The sequence below is a fragment of the Anas platyrhynchos genome, chromosome 2 (genome assembly GCF_047663525.1).
Source record: "Anas platyrhynchos isolate ZD024472 breed Pekin duck chromosome 2, IASCAAS_PekinDuck_T2T, whole genome shotgun sequence".
NCBI classification, from domain to species: domain Eukaryota; kingdom Metazoa; phylum Chordata; class Aves; order Anseriformes; family Anatidae; genus Anas; species Anas platyrhynchos.
Window position 1 is genome coordinate 148,373,751 of NC_092588.1, and position 26,479 is coordinate 148,400,229.

At 40.7% G+C, this 26,479-nt stretch overlaps 1 protein-coding gene across 2 annotated transcripts in view; it reads left to right on the forward strand.

Moving 5' to 3' along the window:
- ADARB2 (adenosine deaminase RNA specific B2 (inactive)) overlaps positions 1 to 26,479 on the forward strand; it is a 311,487-nt gene that overhangs the window by 189,244 nt on the left and 95,764 nt on the right. Inside the window, exons 2-3 of one of the 2 annotated variants that reach the window (XM_021269585.4) lie at positions 11,890 to 11,976; positions 20,333 to 21,240. In XM_021269585.4, coding sequence (XP_021125260.2) covers positions 11,890 to 11,976; positions 20,333 to 21,240 — 995 coding nt within the window. The remainder of the gene's footprint in view (positions 1 to 11,889; positions 11,977 to 20,332; positions 21,241 to 26,479) is intronic. The other variant, XM_027450468.3, reaches the window with a different exon arrangement.

Sequence of the window (26,479 nt, forward strand, 5' to 3'; positions counted from 1 at the left end):
CTCCTATTTTTTCTTCTTATTTCTCAACAAAGACAGACTTGGAAATATCTAAAACCCTTGAGAAGTTTTGACATCATGGCATTTTTTGATCAGGTTGCATCAAAATTGTGAAGAATTATCAAGACTGAATTGTCCTGATAAATTTATGGGATTGGATCCTTAACTGGTTTGAGTCAGTGTTATTCTACTTACCTCAGCTGATATGGCTCCATGTATGCTTGTGGACTTCAATAAAGCCACACAGATTCACTCCAGCTGAGGATCTGACCCGTGAAATTATGGAGTCTTATCCAAAGCAAACTGAACTTCTGTCGTGAATTGGTCTTCAAGGGAAAATAATTGCTAATTCAATGACTCCCACTGTTTTTACTGCAGCTGCTAGTCATTCTGTGCAGCGGAAAATCTTTACTTTTAACTGGTGAATCAAGAGCTTCCCCAGCAGCTTCAATACACAGAAGATCAGAGGGGCAGAAGTGTATACATAGGCCGCCAAATGTTGTGTATTAAAAGGCAAGCCCTAGGGTCAGTCCACCAGGCAAAAGTGACATACTCAGGAGAAATCTTCCCAGCTAGACATTATGCCTCAGTGTCCTATTAGCTTTCCAAGTAAATGGTGGAAAAAAAGAAACCTAAAATCAGGGTTTAGACAAGATTTTTTGTCACATACAGGGATGTCGTAGTCAGGGTTAATTTTGTGTTGAAATAGTCCAAAAGAGCTCGCTGGGACCCGTTTTCAGCTTATCAAAGCAGTAACCCTGGCATATTGTATTGATGCTGCAGCACCATCCAGACAAAATCATCCTCAGAACTGCAGAATTTAGAGCTGAAGAAAGTAAGCAACCTGATCAGGAGGTTACAGCTCTGCTGTTCCTCTTGGCAGTCACTGAAGGGAGATGAGCAGAGGAGAAACGCGATAAAAAGTAAATGGCACTTTCCTGCTAAGCTAATCAGTTCTGTTTGAGAATGAAGGGCTGTGCCAACTGCAAATCAATGCACTAAATCACTTTCGTTCCTGTGCGAGTCCTGCCACCATGGCAGCTGCTAACAAGGGAATAAAGAAAACTATTATTGGATATTTAGTAGACTTTCTAAGTGCTTGTGTAAAATAACATATTTAACTTAATGCAAAGTTATAAATGTAATTGGAGTTTATGGACATTACAGCAGGGAAGAGAAGAATAAGCTTATTCTTTCTGCACAAAGAGCTGTTTTATGCTCCCAGACCATCCTTATCAAACTCTATCTGCACTGTTAAAGAACAGTTTTCTTATGGGTTTTTACCACTTCACCAGTTTATTAAGGAGTAAATGTTGGGATAATCATAAGTCTAATATTTCACATGTTTTTTAACATGTTTAAGTCACAGAGCATACTTTAGGATGAAATTAATGTACTTTAATGTCATAGGATATATTAACTAAGTCTTCATTGATTATAAATAAAGCCTACTGCTCCAGATGTTGATATATACCAAAGTATGAAGAGATTTATTTGGATAATCTCCCTAAAGAAAACAAGAACTCAACACAATGCACCCAATGGATTTATTCAATGATGTAATATTGTATACTCTTTTTTTTTTCCCTTTTCCTTTCCACATAGTTCCCAAATAACAATCTTTTTGTCCCTAGCTGTGACTAGGACTGGTCCCTTTCTGTGACTAGATTCTGGGACATTTTCAGTGATGATATTAAATTGCTTATGAGAAGGCTGCAGCTTTCCTAGAAAGCTCCTTTTCTGCAGCATTCTCAGAATTCTCTTAGCTTAAAACACAAGCCTCTCACATCCCTGAACTCCTGGCTCAAATCGCTGTTGTACATACAGAGCCGTCCAACTTTGTCATCATTTAAATCATCAATCGTAGCTGTGCAGTGAAACGCTTGATATAAAACACCCACAGGCAAACAGTAGACTGCCTTCTCTTTAATTACATCAATCCTCAATCACCCCAAAGCAATGCCATCCTTGGAAGTACTAACTCTGACAGGTAGTACTTCTGGGAATGCCATAAAAATGCCAACAAAGCAGCAATGGCAGAGAAAATAAGCTGCCTCATCTTTGGAGAATTATTGGACTGTACTAACATTCAAGGGTACAATGTCAGCACAATGCAGAAAGAGTTAGATGCATAGCCCCCATTATTATTGTTGATGGGAGTCAGGTGTCAAGTTTCCTTTGCATCACTCTGAGAACTTAGCCTTCTTTGTAAAGCTTTAGCCAACTTTTCCTTTGTTGCTGCTTTTAATTGAAGGGCAGATTCGAAGCCACTTGTGCTATGATTGAATAAATGCTAAAAACAGTAAAAAGAAAATACTAACCAAGTAGCAATGATGAACCTGAAACTTTCAGACTCTGTCCAAGCTGTGATGGAAAGTTTAATGAATATTAAAGACTCATGCCTTAAAAGGTGAAAATGGAGTAGCTGTGTTGTAGCAAATGGTACTGTAATACCAGCAACACCAGGGACAGCCCCAGGGCAGCCCCTAACTCCTACTAGCTGTCTCAGCTCCCATGGAATCAAATGTGAATTTAAGTGCCCAAATCCTTAAATAACTGACTCAATTAGCAGACATATCTTGTCTGAGGAAACCCTTTAAAGCTCAGCCCTCTTGTAGCACCTGGAGTGAATTGTTTGCTCTCAATATGTGCACATTTTCAGTAAATGCATTCCTAAATTATAACAGTGGTACCTTTAACATTCTGCCCACGAACAGAATGATTAGCAGAGGACTGCTTCATATTAGGATAAATCAGGGCAGGATTCAGGTTAAATATATATTACAGATGTACAAGAGACAAAGACCACAGCTGGCTGTCTTACAATAGATAAAGAGAGCAGGTTAAACAAAGTCTTTAATCACTAATTGCTGAGTAGAACTTTCTGATGCTGGTCATTTATTTCCTGATGTTTAAGCAGGTATTGAGCTTGGGAAAGAGTTGGGTACAGCTTGAGGAGGAGTGCTGACAGCCTCACTGGCAATGTCTGCACTAGGCTGGGCCATGGCCAGTTTATCTCCTCATGGGTTATGGAGGGGAGACAAACAGCTATATCTAGCTGTATGTGCATTTGTAGGCATCACTACACATTGCAGATTAATAGTTTAGAGGAACTGGTAGAGCAGTTTTCGTTGAGATGAGGCACATCTTGATGCAATGTTGGGTGATCCACACACAACACAGTGAAACCATCATCCTGTAAAGGGTAGAAGAAACACCTCATCTACACTGCACCTATATAAACATTTTCTTATTGTTTGATTTGGTCTGATTTTGGGTGGTGCTGTGTGGAGTCAGGAGTTGGACTCGATGATCCTTGTGGGTTCCTTTCAACTCAGGATATTCCGTGATTCTGTGATTTTTATCCCATGTAAGATAACTCCTAACATTTTTCATTCTTTGAGTGCCCTCAGCATGAGCCCTGTGAGCATAAAGAACTCCCTATCCTTCATTCAGTAACATGTGACCCAGTTGGTTGCCCAAACCGATGTGAAGATCAAGGAAAAAGTATCAAGAAAACTTGCCAGCAACACAGCCTTCTTGCTGGGGCTGAGCTGCTGGGGGTACTGGGACATCTCCCTCTGCACCTTGTGGTGCAGCCACAGGCCATGATAACACCCACCACAAGATAGATCAAGTGTTCCTGGCAAGGTAGATGACCAAGAAAGGGTAGAAATCATCTCTCCTAATTTTGGGCACCTACAAGTTAGTCTTTTAGTCAAAATCAGTAGTCCAGTTTCACAGTAAATTCAATGCAGACATTCTGAGAGGGTTTTATTGTACCTATCTCAGCAGGCATTTATGTGTACAAGTTAATGCTGATGTCTCCTCTCAGAAGGTAAAGTGAGGTCAATCCTTCCTACAGTTTTAAACCACTCCTACAGCAGGTGATGGCTGAACCTGGAGACCTAGACTTTGGAGAACTGAAATTTGGCTTTAACAGCTCAACCCCACCTAAGACTTCAGGCATCCTTCTGCTGGATTCAGAAGATGGTAAAACCTTTCAAAGTCGGATAGTGCAGCTCTGTGCTTTGCACCCCCATGCTGTTCTGCAGGCACAGTCCCAAGGCACGCTCTGGAGCGATGCCTCCATGGGCAGCTGCTTCACCTCCCCACATCACAGCCCCACCAAGCACACCTCCATACAGAGCAGCATCACTTTCACCCACTGCTTCCCAGTGTCTTTTTAAACACCTCTGCTAACTTTGGTGCTCTTACTTTGGCATAGACATCCCTGTTTCACATGGTCATAATTCAGTTAATATATAAATTAATGGTGGGTAACTGAGCTTCATATAGTTTTCTGTCCAAGTTTAGCTCAGCATCCTTAGGTAATGCAAACTTGCATGTAGGCACAGGCTAATGAGAAATAAGCTCATTCACCTTAACTCTAGCCAGACTAGTTTCCCACATGACTGAGGAAGCCCTTCAGTTTGCTTCAAATGTGTAGACAGATGCCCTTTGATAGTATTGTTTGATATGCAGTTGGCATGCTACCCAAAGTCATGGGTAGTGTCAATTATGCAGATTTATGAGGTGCCTGATAAGTCCACTGGTCATTTTTATGCTCTTCATTGCAAGACTTCAGCAGAGAGCTGAGCACTAGTAGCTTTACATAATCATCCTCTCTTGTACTTCTCTTTCCTAAAGTGATGACATCCAAAAAAAAAGAGAGATTTGGGTTATAGAATACAAAATAAAAATATTTCCAAAATGAACGTTCAAATAGCATAAGAAGCTTGTGAAGATGTAACTTTTAAACTGCTATTTCCAAGCCAGAGCCAGATCACTTAGAAAATACATAATATAGTACACTCCACAGGCAGATGGAGATGCACATAAACTGATAATAACTCAAGAGTTTTTATCTCTGTGTATCCTCAAGCAAAGCATCAGGAGAGAAAAACACTCCTGAAACAAAATTAAACAGTTTTAGATCTAATTTTACTAGGCTGAACTAGATTTCAGATTGATTTCTGTGGAATCTAATAGAGAACAACACACATACGTATTGCCTTTCTTATATAAAATCCATCAACCACCTTGTGTTTTTACTTACTATGCTCTTTACTGGAAGTAATAAGAAACTAATATTTCACAACATAACGTGCTTCATTCTGTAAATGGTCTTCCACTGCAAAGGAGCTGGGAGGGGGCTGTTATGGAGCACTAAAATACAGCCAGAGATTTGTCTACTCAAATGCCCATTTACATTCATATGGTGAAATTGAGCTAAAGCCTACCACCTTCATCCTGGGAAAGCAGGAGAGGAGAGCTGCAGGGCAGCCTACTGTGCAAAGAAATAACGCCCTAAATGCTACAAGTATTGGCTAAGGCCCATGATGTGATCAACACATCCCAGAGCGTATGTCCTCTACCTCAAGCTGTATTCTATAAGTTTGTACAACTCACATGCATGGCTTTGTGGACGGTCCTTTCTGCTTCCTAAGTGATAAACTGGAAGTTATTTTGTCCTTCGAGGAAATGGGCACGTGTGGAGGCCCTGCTGGGATGCTGGGTGCCAAGTGGTCAGGGCACAGGACATGAACTGGCTGCTGCATGTTAGGGGCTGGATCACCACCAGCAAAGCATTTCATGGAGCTTCCCAAAAGCTTTCCAAGAACAGCAATTCTGGATCAATTAACAGCCCAAATAGGGAGCACAGAGGTAGAAGTATTAGTCCCGTTACCAGTCCCCTGAGCTCACTGGTGCTTCACACTCAGTGGTCTCTGCAGTATGCCATAATGTGATCCTGTTATTTAATATACTGGCATTTCAGAGCTCTTGTCTTGGACGAGGACCCCATTTCAAATAGTGATAGAGCAGAGACATATTCCCTGCCCAAACAACCAGATAAATAAATGATAAAGGGAGCAAGTAGATCCATTTGGAGCAGGCTCCTTCTCTTGGTGGAGTCTTCCAGGTGAGGCAGGTAAAAACACCTTCAAGGTTTTTTTTCGAGGTCTGTGTGGCTCCTGCATTATGTTGGACAGCTTGTTGCCCTGTTTCAGAGGAAGCATCAATCTCTCTGGGTTTGTACCTCCAGCTTCTGACTCAAACCTCAGCCTGCCTTGTGCAGCCAAAAGCCTTCCACTGAAGCACTGACTATCCCAGTGTTCCCTGTCCCCTTGTCCTGAGAAAAAAATGTGTTCTGATGTTTCACATCTTCATTTCAGATCCCTGCTGAAGCAGATAACAAAGAGTAATGCAGAATACTTTTTTCTTTTTTTTTTCTTTTTTTTTAATTTCTTTTTTTTTAATTTCTTTTTTTTTTTTTTCTTTTAAAAACCTAGATTCCTTAATCCGAATATTCCCTTGTCTCCACACTTATGAAAAATGTTCCAGGCAAAAATCTTATTCAACCAGAAGATATTTCTCTCAACATATTCCTCTGCTACCTCCAATAAAAGCTTTCCTTGCTGTTCCCATGTGGGCCAGTGTGGGATATCATCACAAATGCCTTGGATTGAAAACCAATTATAGAAAGCAGATCATTAGTAACTGTCCACCTCAGAGGCCACACTCTCAGGGATGCCAAGCACCATTTCTGCAGATGGAAACAGTCCCACACTTTTTAACCCTTTTCTATCCTCTAGAACATAGGTTTGTGTTTTGTTTTGTTTTTTAACCCTTGGGCTGCTTAGTTGGATGTGCTGCTCTAGCTGCATTAACTGATGGCTCTCAAGGAGGGCACATGATGCCAGACAGGCCTCACCTTCAGACCTCCCTGTGTAGAACAGAGACAACAAAAAGCAAACCAAAGAGGAGTTGTCATGTGTTACTAGCCCCTTGCAAATATATGCAGGCTTGAATTCTTCCAGTGTAAGGTACTAAACTGGAACTCCTGCACCAGGAACACAGCCATGCCAGTGTTGACACAGACAGGCCAAGTCTGCTGCCATGGCTGTGCAGATACATGAACCATCTGAAAGTGTTCAGAGCATCCACACTTAAAACTTCACCACTTCAGCTAGAGGGGATGGACTGAGATGATCTTCCCAGCCACGCTGGCATCACTGTGGTCATTCACATCACACAGAGACTTCCCACTTGTCAGTGCAGCCAAAAGCACTTGGGCAATGCTGCTACAGCTCTGCACATTCAGGAACTCATGACTCAATGCCTGTTTCTCAAATTAGTCTGTACACACTGATTCTAAACCAAGCAAGTAAATCCCTATCTGGAAACTGGCTGCTTAAACTAAATTATGCAGCATAGTGGCTGTACAGGCCATCGTTTAGGAGACTGTGAACCTCTCTCAGTAAGTTCCGTGGTTTAAAGACATTGTTATTTTCCCTGCAAATTTGCCCTATTTTTCTTTTGTGTAAGGAATCCCCTCTTCCTGTCAATCACTGTCAGCCCAAGCCTGAACTGAGTAGGATGTCAGAAGGAAGGTAGAAAATCATTTCCTGATGTGAAAGATCTCTTCTCTCCCCGTGTCCCTCCCTTTCAAAATAAAGCCAGCCTAATGTGGCTTTAAAAATGCAACTATTCGAACAGCTGCAAATACTGCTTTAGAGAAATCAAATTAGGTTTTTTTTCAGTACGTTTTGTATTATTGCATCAGAACTGACCTGTCCTGAGCAATTTCACACTCCATGCAAACCAAGTGAATTATTTAAGATTGGTTTATAATGTCTGCATTTTGTTTTTAAAATAATTCTGTTAAAGAAATCTCTGACAAGTAAAGTAGCTTATGGTAATCAATTAAAATATGAGAATGAAACTAATTTAGTAAAACATTGCTAATGCTGATCTGGCAAACCACTGGTAGCCATCTGTCTAATCCTTCTTGTGTTCAGAAGTTGCGTTTAAAAAAAAAATAAAAAAATGTTATTAATAGTGCTCATTAGCTGCCAAGCAAAAGAGCATGCCACACACTTCTGCTCAGAGATTAGCTAATATTAACAAATACTACTCACTTTTCCAAGTTTGGGCTAAAATTTACTGTGTGATATCAAAGCCAGGACAAGTCTTTCAAATGGGGACTAGAGGGATAGGGGAGACTGTAATGATTTGAGCCAAAGAAAGGTAAAACACCCAGCAGATGCCAACCATCTTCCTACAACCCTTCTGCAGTAACAGCTCCTCAGCCTCCCTACTAAACTATCTATTCCAGTGCTGCACTATCCTTACTGTTAGGAAGGGTTTTTTAATGTTTAAAGTGAATTTTCCATGGTGCAATTTAAGTCCATTACTTCTAGTTGTGTTAATGCACATGGAATGCTGTTTGCTTCTTTCTTCTGTACAGCAGCTTTTTATGTCTTGGAAGACTGTTGTTATGACCCCACTCAGTCTGCTCTTCTTAAAGCTAAACAAGTTGTCCAACACGTATAAGGACTGATTTTTAAAAGTGTTGAACTCCTGCCATTCCCATTGCTTTTATTCAGGTGATTGAGAGTGAAAGAACCTCAGTGCGTGTGATGATCAAGCTGTATTGTCTGATGCCCTTTAAATACTGATAGGTATGAAGGGCAGAAAAGCTATTTATAGCTGTATATGTGTATTCTTGTCTCCACAATAAAAGTGTATTTACAAGACCTGCGACCTGCCTGCATCCACAGGGCAAGAGCAACTTTACAAAAAGAACAGATTTTAGTGGAAATTTGTCTGCTTGATATGCTAAGCTTTGCTGAAACATTTGGACTGAATTATTTTCTGTTTTTCATACACAAAAATATCTTGGCCAATGTCTTTTTCTTTTTTCTTTTTTTTTTTTTTAATTTGTTTGCATGATTTATATGGCTACTGTAAACACAATGCTCACAATTATTTTTAACTATTTGCTGTTGTTGGAAAATATATACTGAAGAAGTTTGAATTCAAATATTTTTCTGTCCCAAAACAGAGAAGAGCAATGTTTCTTCCTATAATGTTTTTCTCATGTGTAGAAGTGGTGATTTTTATGTTTAAGGTACTGGAGTAGAGTTTCAGGTGTCATCAATTGGAAGGAAGTTTTTATAGGGAATATGCTACAAAATAAGATGTTATTTTCCTGTGTTAGCATTCCACTGTAACTAGAAATAAATCCCACTACCAACTGCTCTTTGTCTCACAATTTCCATTGTAAATACAACTTCCTTTGTGGCCTTCATGAAATAGCTCCTTCTTGTCATTGGAGGCTTTTGGTACAACTGTAATACAAGCAATAATAGCTCCTCTTACATGTTTTCATAAATGTAGTGTTACATATTTCACCTTTCTGGAGAAAAGAGTTTTCAAAATGTCTTGTTTTCTTCTCCTAGGCCCTCTTTCCTAGCCTTGGAAAACAACTTCCTTAGACAAATACAGAGAACATTTACAATTAAAAAGAAAAAATAGCAGCTCTAATCTGGGGCCTCCTGTTGTTGCTTCTTTTTGGGGAAAAAAATGGGAAGGGAAGAGAGTAAGAAAAAGAAGGAAAAAAAAAAAGAAAGAAGGAAAAGGAGACTTTAAAAGTATTTCTCTGAGAAATTGTGTTGCTTTTTCATATCCAGACACATCCCTTATTTTTATTCATAAGATTTCATCAAACTGGCAGAGATAAGACTAATTGTGATGGACATGAAAATATACAGGGACTGTAAAGGGTGAATACAGAATTTACCTAATCATATTCCAAAATGGTAAACAAAAATAACACTGAATTTCACCATTGACAATAAGGCTGAAGTAGCATCCTATGGTGCCTATATGTTAATAGGCAATAATGTGCAAAAGATGGAAGTGCACAGTCATAGCTGAAGATATATACCCAGCCAGATTACTTCACTGTAAACACCTACATTTAATTATCCTGCCATCTATCTTCCCCTCCTCCATAGGCTCCATAATTCACCTCTGCTATGTGCATACTGCAGTTCCTCTTTTCTTGCATCACACACTCAAAAAAAAAATGCCCTCCTCCCCCTTCTAGACATACACTAAATCTTCCATTGTTCCACCAATGAACAGAAATATTAAATTCTGATTTTTATTGTCCGTATTGATTGAAGGATATCCTGTTTTTAGGGCCTGCATGAGCTTGGTTGACATGAACGCATCCACTGCTGATCTAAGAGTGCAGTAAATTTTACAGGCCATCGTGGCTCTCTGCCACACAAAGTGAAAGCACGAGCAAGGTCTTCAGGTACAAGTGGAAAACAGTAACAACAAAACCTTAAGGTGGCTAAAGGGCCACCCAAGGCAAAAAGGAAAATAATTTGATAATGTTCAAAGTTGTTTTGTAAATCCAGCCTACTGCATGCACAGAATGTGTTGGGGTGAAAGACGACTCCTAGAATATCCAGTAATAATATGGAATAAAACTATATGGTTTTGTTTTCCAGTTGGTGACTGGGGTAGGTATTAGCAACCTCAAAGGGCCATTGCTGGTGCTGAAGTCAAGGACCGCCCTGGTCCTAAGTCTATCTGAAGCACTTCCCTTACCCAATGTAGCATTTGGAATAGGTCCCAAAAGTCTCTGTTCTTCTCACTTTCCTAAAAGAAACTAGCTGAAAAAGCCTGGAGAAAATAACAGCCTTTATCCTGATCACAACCCAACAGCCTCCCTTACACTGAGACAGCATCTCACAGAGATGCTGCATTTCTCAGGGAGCTATGCCTTAGCAAGAAGTGTCAAAGTATTCACTTAGGAAAATCTTTTAGCTGAAGCATTCATAAATAGCTTCATTCTTTTGGTTTGTGACATCACTACAATCCCTTAATGAAACTGCGATTCAAGGAGGCTAATTTGTGCTCTAATTATATATTAGTCTGGGCTGAAAGGTTTCTGGACAGAAAAAGGTTTTCTTCAGGCAGTCTTTTATTCTTCTTATTGTATTTACTTAACAAAGAACAGTCAGCTTTTACTGTGCTTCCTCGTAATAGAGTTGAGCAGTAATGTTACCTAGCTAAAGGCAAACATCTGCAGTCATTTTTTGATGGATTCTGATAACAGTCTTTAACAAGAGCAAGGATTAATTGCAAATGTAGGAATAACCAGGCTGAAAAGCTAACAGATGTGCTGCTGAAATAGAAAAAGATTAAGAGCTCTTCAGACAGAATGCCTTCCAGACCAGTGGCTACCTGAGAAAAGTACATTTATTAGCCAGGTAATTCAAGGAAATTCAGAGAAGTACTTTCTCACCAATAGAGTGCCCGCACAAATCATTTGTCCTGTGCTACCTGAAAGAAGACATGCTTAGATTGTTTTTTATGTTTTTGTCACAAGATGAAAGCCCAGCACTGTTCACAATGTGCATGATTCAGAGCCATTCCACCTCACTAAGGCTTTCTAAGCAGATAGGTATTTTAGGAAAGCAAATAAGTCCTTCAGATCTATGAATCACCTTTATAAAGTGTGTTTCTCTTGCCTCCGCTCCCTGAAGTAGCCACTATGTTCATGTAGGTCCCCAGCAAAGCATCTGTAGCTTTCCAGAAGGAATTCAGACTCAACAAACTAAATGAACAAAACCAATGAGCTAACAATCTAAACAAAATATTTATCTTCAATATTTCTGTTTCTAGAGTTTGTGCTATCAGCAACTTCTCCTCATATATATAAGTATATCTTTTAAAAAGAGCTAAATTTTGAGCTAGTATCAATCAGTATCAGTTCTTATTTGGCCTTCACACCAGGTCCAGGCTGGAGGGCAGTGCTTGGGCACCACCGCTGTGATGCACGGCCAGAAGCACTGCTTAGACACAGAAATCAGGAGGGACATGCATTTGGGATTTACATGTGCCAGCTGTAACAAATGTGATTCAGTTCTGTGGATTTTGGTGGAGATGTGGAGCTGGGAAAAGCAAAAAGGGAAAGGACTTGCCAAAATGTTTTCACCTGAGAAGAAGTGTAGAGTAGATCTGTATTTTGTCAGGGTGCACTGACAAAATACTGATTTTATATGTATTTTTTATTCTGTTTTCTTCTAGAAAAATTAAGCATACTGTCAACCTTTATAGCACCCTTCAAGTATCTGAGTCCTGGCACAAGCACCATGGAGGATGAAGACAATTTAAGTAAGCAGTCTCTTTTCTTTACAAACAGATGAATAACAAAGTTCAACAATACAAGCTCTGTAGTGTAGGGGCAATTGTGGAAAGGAGGTGGGCTTGCAAACACTGGCAGGCCCCAGGCCCAGTCGTCATGCAGAATGCAAAGTTCCCAGGTACCAAGTTTAAACATGTTCTCCGATATCCAGGAAAGGAGGGGTTAACCTCAACTCACCTTCCCACTTTTCCCTATGCAGGCCTGGCAAATGGGATTTATAAGTGTTGTGAAACAAATACAAAGGGAAAAATTATTACAGAAGGAAATGTTTACATTTAGAGTCACAGGACTGTGAAGCTCTTTTTCCTTTCCTGCTTGTTACCTTATTTTTTTTGCTTGCTTTTCTCACAGTCTCTAAGGGTCAGAACGCTTTTGATACTGAAAGTTTCCCCCAGTTTATACTTTTAAATTCAGTTGAGAAGGGATTTAACCAGGCTTAAATGAACTAGGTGTAACCCCCAAACTAGCCACAGGATTGTCTCGAGCACTTGCACTCCAAGAAAGGCACTGATACTCCTCGTGCTGTGGCTGTGGAGCTGGATGGGAGCACTGCTTGGTTGGAAGGAGATGTGAAGTCTTCAAAACACCCACCAGCTCAGGAGTATCTCCCTAGGGCTGAATAGCCCTCAGCAAGCCCTCCCATTTATCACCCAGAAGCAATTGGCATGTGTTATCCAGCCCTGCTTACAGTAACATATCTCAAATCATAAAAAAAAAAAAAAAAAAAAAAAAAAAAAAAAAAAAAAAGGTGGGAAGTTTTCTGAACTAAATGAGCAACTCTTTGAGTTTTAGTATCACCTACCAGATGGGTTTCTTTCCCAGCCAGACACACACTGATATGTTGCCCTATTAGAGGCAGTGGGTGGGAGGAATGTTTTTTCCCCCGTTGTTGCTAATCTGCTGTGGTTTGATCATGATGCAGCACAAGGGTAATAGCTTTTGAGCACAGCCCTCTACTTTCTGCTGCTGAGGATCAAATGGACACCACACTGTACTGCTGCAGGGGGACTGGCAGGTTTTTACATATCTCAGCAAAGGTGAAAAAATCCTGAAAATCCTTCAGATTGGTCCCAGGGAGGCTACATTTTCAGGAAGAGATACGAGGAGTGCACACAGGAAACATATTATGCACATGATGAGCTTGTGCAGGCACCTCCTGCGTAATGCTTCCCAAAAGTGCCACTTAGTTATTTTTAGGTAATGTAGGAAGTTTGTACAAGCCAAACACTGTAACACCATTTTCTTATTGCTGCTGTAAAGCTAAGCCTGTGCTGGCTTTAAAATAGCTCACATGGACAGGGTAAGCTACGTTTTCTGGAAAAAAAAATAGCAAATTTTAGTTTTCAGGAACACTGTGCCTAATCCTCTCTTGGGTCAAACACTCACTTCAGTGATAATGACAGCAACTTCTTTCTTCATGTATACAACACATTTTAAGTGCTACTATTAGGAACCTTCCAAAAAAAAAAAAAAAAGACAAAGATGAACTACTTTGCAATCATCCATACCTCACTGTTCACTTCTAGTATAATGGCACAGATCCCACTAATTCCTATAGCACACAGGTACCTGTGTACTAATTAGGCATTGTAAAGAGCTTCAGTGATTTGCTCTGAATAAGCAGAGCCTTCTATTGTGTTAACAGTTTAACAGACGTCTAGGAGAATGCTAGGAAGGTAGAGCAGTGGTTGAGTTATCCCTGCTCACTGAGCATCCTGTGAGAGCACCCTGCCCAGACTGTGCTGTATCAGTAGGCAGAGTCCCAACAGATGAAATTGATTCAAATTCTCTTTCACTTTCCTTTAGATTTTCTTTAGAAATGGAGCCATGGCAGGTTAACTGCAAGTGCATTTTAAACTGGTGGTTATTAACATATAGACAGTACTAATGTGGTTTATGATCCATAAACTATTGCTGGAAAAAGATACTGAAGGCCCTAGGTACCTTTGGAATGGCATTTGGGGTAGGCTAATAATCACTCTCCAGTGAAGACTTTACCCTGACCATGACAGAAAAGGATCACCCTATTCATTCCCAGAGGTCAGATATACCTAAAAGTGTAAGAACTGTCATATGGGATTAGAAATAGGATGTTTAGCTGTGTACACTGTCTTCAACATTTGCTGTTAGTGATGCACTGAGAAAAAGGACATTTAAAGGGTGATCCTCCCCTCAGTATATCTTTCTAGCACCCAGCAAGGAATTTACTCAGCTGGAGTTTGCACCTGACTCATCATATTTCTTATACGCCAACAGACCTGTCTAGTCCTCTCCAGAGCCCACTGATGCTTTTGATCTCAACAACAGTAAGGAGCAGAAGTTCAGCGATTTTGTGTGTTGTCAAGAAGTTCACCCTTTTGTTGTTTCAAGTCTGCTGTCTCTAGGGCTCAGATTGTACAAAACAGTGAATAATCATTCCCTGTTCACTGCTTGCTTGCCTTTCATGATGCTACAGACCTCCGCCTGTCCCTGATCTTTAATCATTCCATCCACACTATGCTACAACATCAAGGCAGACCATCACTAGACACAAATACTCACAATCTGGGGTCTACAGGAGCGTATGATTCCTGTGTCTGTCATTGTGCAATGGTGCCAAATGCATAGAAGTGGTGCAGCTCCCTTCTGAAAGCACAGAACTCTTCTCAGTGCCAGCAGGAAGAGCTGATGGTGATGGTCCCCAATGTAAGGATCTCAGAAACAGAAAAAATCATGTGGGATGAGTCCCCACCCATGCTTCAGTGTTTAGAAGTATGGTCGGTTATGAGCCTTTTGGTCAAGTCCCTTCTCAGATTGCACAGTTGAGATGTAGCAAGGACCATGGTTCCCAGAATGCAGGGAACACCCTCCTCCAGCAAGAAAAGCCCAAGCTATCTCACACCAGCTGACATAAGAGAACCAAACCCTCTGGTTTCACGTTGAAAACTGTATCTATTACCCCCTTTCAGATCTCTCCTGTGCTTAAAGCTAAGCTCTAGTCTGGTCCAGATTCATGCGTGTACTTAAATCCATTTCTGCTTGGAGCTGCCCATGTTTTTTGCTGCACGTGCTCGTTTGTCAACTTGGACATAGGATATCAGAGTGTGAGCATCACCTAAGTCAGGCTATTTGAATAATTTCCCTAATTGGTGAGAGTTTTACTAGAGATGCATGGATTTCACAGTTATTTCAGACAATAATGTGATCAAAGTAGAGTATCTTCATTTTATTTATTCAAAAATGACCTCTCCTCCTTCCCTTCCTGCTCCCCTTATCTTACATATTACCAGTAGCATGGACGGTGTGGAAAATAGGATACGTGTTTATATCCCAGATTTGATATGGCATATAAATCAGAGGCCAGGGATGGGCATTGTTTCTAAATGCTGGCATCTAGACAAAAGTAGTTGTCCGTGCACCCTCAGTAGCTCATTTTCAGTATCTGACTGTGGTGGACAAACTGCCAACTTGTGGCTGGAACAGCCACAGGCAATGGCAAACACCTTTCAAAAATATTCAGTTTCCAGTCCAACTCAGCAAAATACTGTACTTTTTCTGCATAGGCAATGTTTTCCTTCACAGAGTGGTGTTACACACCAGTAAATCCTAGCAATATCGTTTTAAGCAGCCTGAGCCCTGTGAGCTGGTGAGGAGGGCTACAGCTGCAACAGAGAGATCAGAGCTGGTTTCCCTTAAGTAGACTTACATAATGACTTCTTTCATGAAGATTTTAAAATATATGTCTGTGTGCTTGCATCTAAGAGAGGAAGGAATGATTTCTGTTGTTATCTACAAGTTTATTATTCTAAAGTCAATAATATAAACCTAGAAATCCCCAGCAGAAGAGTTCCTGAAGCTCTGTCATGGATTCAATATGTGTATGAAAATGTCATCTTGCTTGCAAGAGGAAAACTGCCCTACATCACTTTTGATGTAGTAGCTGACCTTGGACAAAAGTATCATGGCTCTGTCTCCCAGGTTCATACCTACTGCTTCTGATTTAAAATTTTTCACTTTCAAGTATGCCAGGAATTATGGAGGTCAGTTCTTTTAACCTCTGCAGTTAATGTAATGTAGATGAACAGCAAAAACATACTCTAGGTAAGCAGGTCAAACAAGGGCTAGACATTAAAATGCAGAACACAAGAAAATAAAAATTAAATCCTACCTGTATTATGGAACATGCATTGGTAGCAATCTTGTGTTTGCTAAACATTTCTAACAGCAGTAACTTGCTGTTTCAGACAAATAGGTTGAATCAGAATTCTGCTATGCTACAGAGACTGCAAATTCTTTCTTTCAACATCAGAGCTTATCAATAATGTACTGCCCCTTGTGATTCAAAATTAAAGATGCCAGCCAGAGTGAAGATGCCACCTACTACCTCTTCTTTCCCATCCTCCCTGGAAGTTGGCTTGGCAGCAGAATAACCTTCAACAGGAACAATATTATCTCTTCAAATGTAGCGTGGAGTATCGGATGGCTAGTTCTGCAGAGCCCTTATGACCCAGAGACATAGGCAGTGTCATTATTAGTGATGCATTATAGTTCTGAAAAGCTCTTGATGATGCAGACTCTCTAGGTTAACTCTACTGTGCATAATGACCAAAAGGAGAAAAACATGAAAGAGCAGACAGAAGATTGAGGAATAGTGCATAAATAAATACATTTCACTAACTGCTTTCTTCTTTCCTATTCAATTACTGAAGCAAATACAAGACTGCAATGTCTCCTCTTGCTTGTAAAACTGCAGAAATCAATGAATAAACTTATCTGAGGACATTTTACAGTGCTGAATTATTTTTTGAGATCTTACACAATAGGTTAGAATCTATTGCCCCAAAAAAAATGTAATATTTTTCTTTCTCCTTTTTTTTTAACTCTGCCCCCTTACAATTTTATTATTCTCCAACCTTTCATCATTGGAGAACCATATTTTATTATAATTACTTCCAAATGTGTAGAGAATGTGTTTGGGGAACTCAAGAGCAAAGACATTACAAGAGATAACAGGGCTGAAAATGATCCACAGTTTTGCATTTTCCCCATGTGTATCCTCCGACTTACCCCTTTCCTTTTAGTGCTCTTCATTTCTAAAATTGCTTGTGATTGTTCTATTACAGCTGCTTACTGTATTTATCTTATGTAGTTTGGTGTCATTTGCCTGCTTTGTCTGATTTTCACAATAGAAGTCCATGTGCCACCATTAGAGAGGTAATCTCATGTCTGCTATACAGAGGTCTCATAAAAGGCACATTTCAAAGACCTCCTATTTCAAAGATACCTGAAAGTATAAAGTAATTTCACTTTGTCCAGCTGCTGCCAGATATCACACAAGTCCATCAGGCTTGCAGGCTTTCTGAGGCACTCACAGAGTTTCAGCTGCTTCTGTTTTACATGATGCAATGACTTTTGGCCTGTTGCAGCTCCCACTGAAGTCTATGAAGAACTGAGCTCTGTCCTGGTGTTTCAGGATGAGGTCCTTCAGAAATCTTGTTGTCTGTAGGGACACTTGCATGGATTTCCTTCACTGTGATTAGGCCGAGACACACCATGCATCACCTTCACACATGCCTAGCCCTGTCCACCTATCCACTGTGCCTAACCTCTAGAACATTTGTGTTTACATCACTGCATTTTTTCACTGCTTCAGTGCAAACACTCTGCTCACCAAAAGCTGGGCTAAAGAATTTCACAGACCAAGTTTAAGACAAAAAAGTAATGTTTATTTTATGTTGCCATATTTTTGTGATTAAGGTATGATGCTAAGGTCACACGTTCGTGTTCACAAATTTATGGTGCTCTGACTGTGAAAGAAAAAAAAAAAAAAAAAACAGCTGGAAAAAATACAGTAAGAATTTCAAATTGAAATAACCCCTGAGTTTTCTTATTCAGTGGTGCATAATCAATACAAATTCTTGTCAATCCTGAATACAGTGTGAAGCACAAGCTATCTTTCTTGTCACGCTTCCTGAGTACAATATCATTATGTACCATATCTGGGTCTGTAAAAACCTGCTAGGTAAGAGGAGAGAGGAGGTGTGTAACATAGAAACAAACTCACTTGCTTCAGAAAAGTGTCTGCAAAAGCAAGCAAGCAACCAAAGAGGTGTATTTAGAATGGGTGGAAACAGGAGAAACAGTCAGAGTGGAAAATAAATGGCTGGCCGAAGTCACTGCCAAGACAAATAGAGCAAAGTTAAAGCTGGCGTCTCCTTCCCTCTCAGATCAGAACTTCCATAAATAGTGTTGTGAACTCAACGAGAAAAGACCACATTATCCTTGTGTCTTACTTAACCTGACCTTTTAAATGTCTTATTTCCAGTTAGGCTGGTTTAAAGATGTCACATTTTATACGGCTGAATGCCAAGTGATGAAACTTTTCTTTTTCTATTATGTATTTCTTTTTCTTTCCTTCCTCACCTGTCTTCATTCTCTCCCCTTAGCTTTAGAAAGTAAAAATTAACTAGTCACTAAGACCTTAATTTGTCAGTCCGTGTTCTGCCTCAGCAAGGCACTTCAGCACACATATGGAGCTCAGCAAGTAACGTCGGTGAGGCGCAGACACAGGCTGGAAGTACAGTGAGCACCCAAGGGTGTTCAGGAAAGGGAGCCAAAAGCCTCAGCCCTGCAAATGGGCTCTCACACATGCAGTCATGCCAGGATTTTTATTCAGGTCCAAGCAGTGAGCTGCTCTCTGTGGAATGATTTGCATGAGTGCAGCCTTATCACTCTGATGAGAAAAAGTCTTTTGATAAAAGTGCAACTCATCGGGACACAAAGGAGGTTTTTAATTATGATGGTTGGTTCCACATAATTCTCTGCAGGCCCCTGTGCATCTGTCAGCACAGCCTAATACTGGGCTGCAGCAAAGACACGCTGCTCCAGCAGAAGCTCCTTGAGGCGTAGACGGCTGTTCACCTCTTGTATCTTTGCAGCCAGCTTGTACATCAGGGTAGAGAGGAAACTGAACATGGCCATGGCCCCGCAGAAAGGGGAAAGATGATTCTCTAAGGACCTCCCCTGTGCTTGGGACTCACACATCCTGCACAGGTGGCATGCTCGTGTCTGACAACAAAACATGGAAAAGGCTCCGCAAGCAATGCTGGTTGGAATACAGCAGGCAGCCAGGCAGTGCTCTGAAAGGGATCAGGTGCATCGCTCCAGGGATGGGTTGCTTCACGGGTTGATTAAATTCATGTTTACTTCCCCAACTTGGTCTCTGCCCCAAGCAAGGCACAGGAGGGCTGAAGGATGCATCAGAGATGCAATACGTTTAAACAAAATCATCAGAAATGACAGAAATGTTCTATGATGCTTATTTAGATATAAGCACATTTTCTGTCTCATTCAGGACATCAGTGAGATGAATCTCCATTCTCAGTCATACATCTGCTGTAGCAAAGAGCAGCACAAACACTGCACAAGGGAAGTTTAGAGCAGTGTGATTCATTGTCACAACAGCAGCAGAGTGCTCCCCCCACAGCTCCCCATTGTCATTTCATCCCCTTCCCCCATCACCGTAGTGCTTCCTAGCAGTCACTCTCTCCCATTGCAATCTTTGACATAAATCATCTTTTACAACAGTAATCACTCCCGTCATGATGCTCTGGCGTCTCCTACTCTGATTTAGATTTACTTAGATTTTTTGCAATATTAGTTGTTGCTGATGCAGGAGCTAAGAGTATCTGCAATTGAACTTGACAGAAAGATTCTCACTTATTAAACTGGAATCCAAGGCCAGATCAAATTATTGTTTCAAATACTAGGAATGTCTTTCTGATCATTTTTTAAGCTGGATTTGTGATGTTAGCAACAAAAGAACCTATGGTGTGAGTAGAACTGGTCAATGTATTCATAGCAAATAAATTATTCAATGCATTTACCCATTTTTCTATTTGTGATTCATTTGTGAATCATTTCTGATTTCTAATAATGTGTTCATAAGTATTCGCACACATGGATTATACTAAAAAAAAAAAAAAAAAAAAGCCTTAGGGAGCTTGGCAAACTATTCACTTTTCACTATAATTATCCAGTGTGAGTAGAGTATTTTATTTAAATCACATGGCATCAAGGCATCAGTTATACTTTATCTTTGAGTGATGTAATCTTTTTTAAACAGGAGGCTATTGACTAACAGAAGTAGGACCTTAGGAACAAATAATCATTCAGGACATGCAGAGAATCTGTGCTATGACAAGGAAACCAGCCAAAAAGAGGACAAGCAAGGATATCTATCATTAACTTCTTTTTTCTTTTTTGGCTATTTTTCCAGCCCCAGGCATGATGTCAGCTGCTCTGATGACAACTGTAATGTGAGGTTTTTTCTTTCTTTACTGACAGGTACCAGCAGTGCAGAAGTAAAGGAAAATCGAAACATTGGCAACCTGGAGGATCATCCAATACCCTCTAATGAGAGGGCAAGAGGGGGAACACCTAGCAGTAAGAGAAAAAGACCCTTAGAGGATGGCAATAATGGCCATTTCTGCAAACTCCAACTCATCTGGAAGAAAGTCTCATGGTCAGTGACACCAAAGAATGCTCTGGTCCAGCTACATGAACTTAAACCAGGTTTACAATACAAAATGGTTTCCCAGACAGGTCCAGTACACGCTCCAGTCTTTGCTGTTGCTGTGGAAGTAAATGGACTTACGTTTGAAGGCACAGGGCCCACGAAAAAGAAAGCCAAAATGCGTGCTGCAGAGCTAGCTCTGAAGTCATTTGTCCAGTTCCCCAACGCCTGCCAAGCTCACTTTGCCATGGGGAACTGCATCAACCCATCCACGGACTTTACTTCTGATCAGGCAGACTTCCCAGATACTCTGTTCAAGGAGTTCGAACCATCCACACACAGCGAGGACTTTTCAGTCTATAACCCGGTTAATAACGAATTGCTTTCCACCGCTTATCGCCACGGGCGCTTGCTCTGCCATACGTTGGACCTAATGGGCCACGGTAAGCAAAACAGGCACAAGATGGCCTCCAAAGCGGAGAGCGAGAAGAACCCGGTGGTGCTGCTAAATGAGCTGCGGTCAGGCCTGCGGTATGTCTGCCTGTCAGAGACCGTGGAGAAGCAGCACATCAAGAGCTTTGTGATGGCGGTGCGAGTGGACGGGAGAACATTTGAAGGCTCAGGACGTAGCAAGAAGCTGGCCAAGGGCCAAGCAGCGCAGGCTGCGCTGCAGGCCCTCTTTAACATTCGGCTGCCCAGCCACATTCCCAGCAGGAGTAAATGTCACCATTTGCCACAGGTGAGAGCTCCTGGGTAGCCACCACCACGTTGGAGGAACTCTTTCAATTAGTGCGATCGGTGTTGCTGTTCCTGCTGTTGTCCTATCAGATGGCTCCTCTGACGAGCCATGCCACAAAATAGCTCCTTTTTCATAGAAAAAAAAAGCGTGTATCACAGGCAAAAGCTTAAAAGTCATATCCGAAATCTTTGGGCACAATTTGCTGGCCCTTTCTATATGAGGCATAGATGGGAGGGCAGAAGGTAGGGCAAAATGTCAATGTTTCAATTAGGTAGAGAGAATGGTAACATTGACATATGCAGAAAAAGCAGGTCATTTTGTAATGCTGCCTCTTTCTTGATGTTGGTCCATAAACAAAGGGATGTCCCATATTCTCCTTTTAGAGTTATTTTTTGCTGTGGACAGCACCATCCAGAGGAGATAGCAATGACACGGAATGTGCCTTTGTTAGAGCAAACTCTCCTGACAATTCTGTCACTAGAAAAATTAAGAATTTTTGTTTTTTATAGTCTTACATTTTTTGTTTTGCCCCCGGTCCCCTCCCCTTTTTCTTTTTCTTTTTCTTTTTCTTTTTCTTTTTCTTTTTCTTTTTCTTTTTCTTTTTCTTTTTCTTTCTTTTTCTTTTTCTTTTTCTTTTTTTTTCCCAAATATGCCTCTAACAGGGAATGGTGAAAGCTCTGAAATTTTCCTGGAATAAATGTAGATATTCCTGCTGTATTCATACAGAAAATACAGATCAGAGGTACATCCTTAGGACATCAAAATTTCATAGTTGGTTATATGCCAAAGGCTATCTTAGCATTACTCAGACTTGTGTCAATTTTCTAGGTTCAAAGGAAGCCAGGATTTGCAGACACTGAGAAGCATTACATGGGCTCAAGTGATTTCTTGGTTTGTTTCCACTATCATAAAAGGTTTGATCCACCAGCACCAGGAGGTGATCTACCACCACAAAGCTCCCTTTCTGAAGGGAGTTGTTAATGTCCAGGATTTATTGCAAAGCACTGGGAGCTCTAAGAATTATTCTGCTGCTGGCTTGCTGTGAGACCCTAGGCAAGTCATTTAAATCCAATATTCCTGTAATAAAAAATGGGCATATTATATGAAAGAACACTTTAAGATCCTTAAGTAGTGTGTAAATGCAAATTGTTAGTAGCAATTTCCATTAATGTTAGTAAAGATGTTCATTAGCAAGACCGAGTTTGATAGGAGATGAATTCTTTATGTGACATGATTGCCTACAGAACCCAGGAATTTTATCTGGTGACCCAGAATTTCCCTTCCTGTGTTTCCAAAAAGGAAACATGAGAAATGTGAGGAATTCTAAAATACATCATAATCTTCCACCTCTTTCCCTTTAATTCTGGTTTATAAACTCCATGCACAAGCGGGATATTAACATCATTTAAGAACAGCAGTGATCTTCACAGACTGCTTTGCAGGCATTTTGGAGGCTTTGGCCAACCTGGCATTTCTATCCTCCTAGTACTCCTCTGAAGTATGGATGAGATTTAATTGAGAACTCCATGCTGTCTCCTATCTTAATTAGTTCTGGTAAAAAAAAAAAAAAAGTGGTTTCTTTGGAGGAACATCTCTGTCCTTCCCCATGGAAACCTAGCAATTGGATATAAAAAGGAATCTCTGTTTGTGTCCTACTGTCTGCTTTACTGTCCTCAGTGAACTTCGCTGGGTGGATCAGCAGGTAAATACCATGCATTCATCAACAGATAACTTGGTATCTCATATTCTGAAACTGCATGACAAGTACCACTATTTTGATTCCTGATCTCTCAAGTATTTCCCGGTTGTTTGGCTTCTTGATATCTTCCATTCTCATATCACATCTTACCTGGATCCCAGATTGTTCACTGTACAATACATTCTTCATCGTGTATTCTCTCTCTCTTTTTTTAAGGCTTTTTCTGACCTCCTTACCTTCGTTTTCTCACTGTTCTGGAAGTATCAATGTCAGTGAAAATGTGTCATCAAACTTCCTCTGTCAGTATTTTTAAATGGCTATGTTTTGTCCAACTAAAAGATTAGTCAGGCACTTTTAATGCCAGCACTCAGCATATTCGTTGAGAGAGAAGCCTTAACACTGATTTCTTCTGACTTCCTTACTAACTTTTTCCATCAACAGACATAGCGACCATGACACAAAACCTGAGTTTGTGATAGTCGGTTATGTTGTAACCCAACTTCCACTGACACCAGCAAATGTATTTCCACTGACTTCCTTAGGCACTAAATACAGAAGCGTATCTACTTGTTCTGGCTGCGTTATGCAGCATCTCATCAAGTGGCTCTTTGCTCACTGCTCCAGTCAGTCCATCTGGCTGTTTTGTCAGTCGAAGCAGTGGTAACTGTATTGGAAAGAGTGTTGTTCTCATTGAGCTGTGGTCAGAACCAGCTGCCTTGAAAGTTGTTTCAGCTCCTTCCTATCTCTCTGATCTTCTGTGAAACACATTTTCAAGGACACATTTCAAGCCACATTTTCAAAGCTATGCCTACTTTTCATTTAGTAAGTTCAGCTTGTTTTGTGTCCAAATCTATTTAAAAGCATGAAAGCACTCTGAAACTCAAACAGCTTAGGGACAGAATTTGAAATATTAGGGGTTTTTAATTTCTTCACAGAACAAGGAGTAACTGTTCTCCTATGCAGCCACCACTATTATTTTTTTTCTTTGTGTGTGTGTGTGTGTGTGTTCCATCTTATTTTTCAGGATATCCAGTAAGGACAGGCAAGCTAGATCGGTTTCACCCATATTCTGAATATTTTGTAGAATACAGGCGTATGTTTATCTCTGTGGTTGTCCTTCCCAAAGAATATCATGCCTTTGTGTGTCTCTGCTCCTGTTCCCATTGCTGTTATCAGTGGCTATAAATAGGAGGCCATCATTTGGCCTTTCCTGATTATAGCCTGACTGGAAACAGGAAAAGCCCAAAACCTCATAACACTGGTAGCCCAGCTGTGCTGAACTTACGGATTTGACTTGGTCCAAGGAAGTGTCAAAAATTTCACAGGTTCTTATCAGCTGGAATTCCAAATGTTGACATTTGTGCCTGGCTCATCAAGGCTCCCAGGGGACTTGGTGTTCCTCAGCCTGGCCCTCAGGCATGCTCTCAGCCTGACAGCCACTTTCCCTGCTGACCAAGGGAGATTCAAGGCAAAATGTCAAGAAAGGCACCGTTTTCTCCAGTCTGTTCTAATAGGTGCTGCCTACACAGTAGGCTTCTTGAACCGGCAGGAAATTTGGAGCATAGCTGTAAAGTCCTGCCATATTGATCTCTTCTGATTGAGGCAAAACAAAGAAATGCAAGAACAGCAAAGCCAGAAATAGATTAATTCCCTGGGGCAACTGCAGTCAAACTTGGTTCTTCAGCTGTCTCCCCTGCCCCTCTCCTGCCAATGCTGAAAACCCACCATGAAATTTTGAGCTCTTTACACTGCCAGTGTTTTTATAAAAGAATATCTCTCTGCCTCTGATTTTCTTCTCTGTGATTGTTCCACTATGTGTTTGGCGTGACTGCAAGATTATACCCCAAAATAAACAATACCTCACGTTTTACACCAGGAAAAAAATATATTAACTCAAAATTTAAAGATAGTATAATCCAAATTGTGGCTTCTCTGCAGTCCTCAACAGTGTTTTGATCCATTATTGTGATTCACGTACATGTACAACGGGGTTCCAAGCTCTTGAACATGTATAAGGTGAATAGGAGGTAACTGAGATTATCAAGGGACCATCTGAAATGATCACAAGATTTGCCCATCAATCTGCCAGCAACTGCTCTTCCTCAAACCAGATGTCTTATCTGTGCTAGGCCACCGAAGCATGAAATAAATACTATTGATGGTCTGGGACTGGGCATACCATGTTGATCAGAGTAGCCAAGGAGGAGCCTGGAGAGCTGCTAAACTAATGAAGAACAGCAGAGACAAAGTGAGTCATGAGAATGGGAAGTACAATGCACCACTGTGTGCCTTTTCTAAGTCACTAAATAATTGCTCCTTGTTTCCTGGCATACTTGGTCTGAACTCAAACTGTCCATCAAATAGTATGCGCTTTCTTCAATTATCAGCTTTTATGGAAGTCTGACAATTATTTCTCCTCACATTGTTAGCTAATATTCTTGTAATCCGGAATGGGATATGGCACCGAGGAGAGCTGACCCAGCCAGCCCTAATGAGTCTGCACTGTAGATATCTGCTCACACTCCCAGACTTTCTGAATGCCCTGCGCTCATTTCAGGAGATCAAGGTGACCCCCAACTGCATCTGACCAGTTTACAGATTGTTTTTCTAATCTTACAGTCCGTCTAATCTATCTCACTCAGTCTAAACAGTATTCTTACTGCTGTAGAGCAAAACCATTAATTAATAATAGAGGGGTGCTTGGATTTCAAATGGACCTAAATTAAAAACGAATAGGTGTGAAAATCACATTCGCTCGGCTTTGAAATTGCTTAACACTGCTGTTGCTGGTTCTCATCCAGAGCCTCCAGAGCAGTCCTTGCAAATTTATTTATTTAAATGAAGCCTCATTGTGACTTACATTAGTGTCATCAGAAGGATTCAAACTTTTTTTCTCCTTCTGCAAGTAAGGTTAACCATTTGAATCCAGTTAAATCCTTTTTTTCAAAAGTGCCATTTGCAGACCAGAGCAATCTGAGCATTCACATTGCACTGATTCTTTACCCTGTGCAGACTGAAGCCTCCTGCCAGCTAACCACAGCATCACCTCAGTGAACAATGTCATGGGAAGAGCAAGCACCACGTCAGGGAAAGCCCTGTACCCCATGCCTCTCATCTGCTTCCCTCCAAAAGCTTGCTTCTCTGGGTTGTAAAACACTTCATTTCCATTCAGTATCAATTGTTCCTGCCTCCTTCATTTTATTTCTCTAACTATCCTAATTTGCCAACTTCCTTGCTACCATGCCCTCTCACCTGTGTTGCAATTAAGCCAGTGCTGAGGATGGCAGTGATAGATTTGATTCTGGTGTGAAGAGGGACAGCACAGAACTAACACTGAGTTTTGAGAAGCTGTTCCAGTGTGTTTACGTGAAAAGCTTTGTCTCATCAAGTGATCAAGTACGTTTTTTATAAATGTTTCTGTCTCCTATCATGCAAAGAGAAGCAGCTCATAGGTATGTGTGTAGTTCCTGACAGTGAGATGCAAGAAAGGGAAATGGTGGGGACCAAAGAAATGCCTCTGCAATACAAATATTGTTTGAT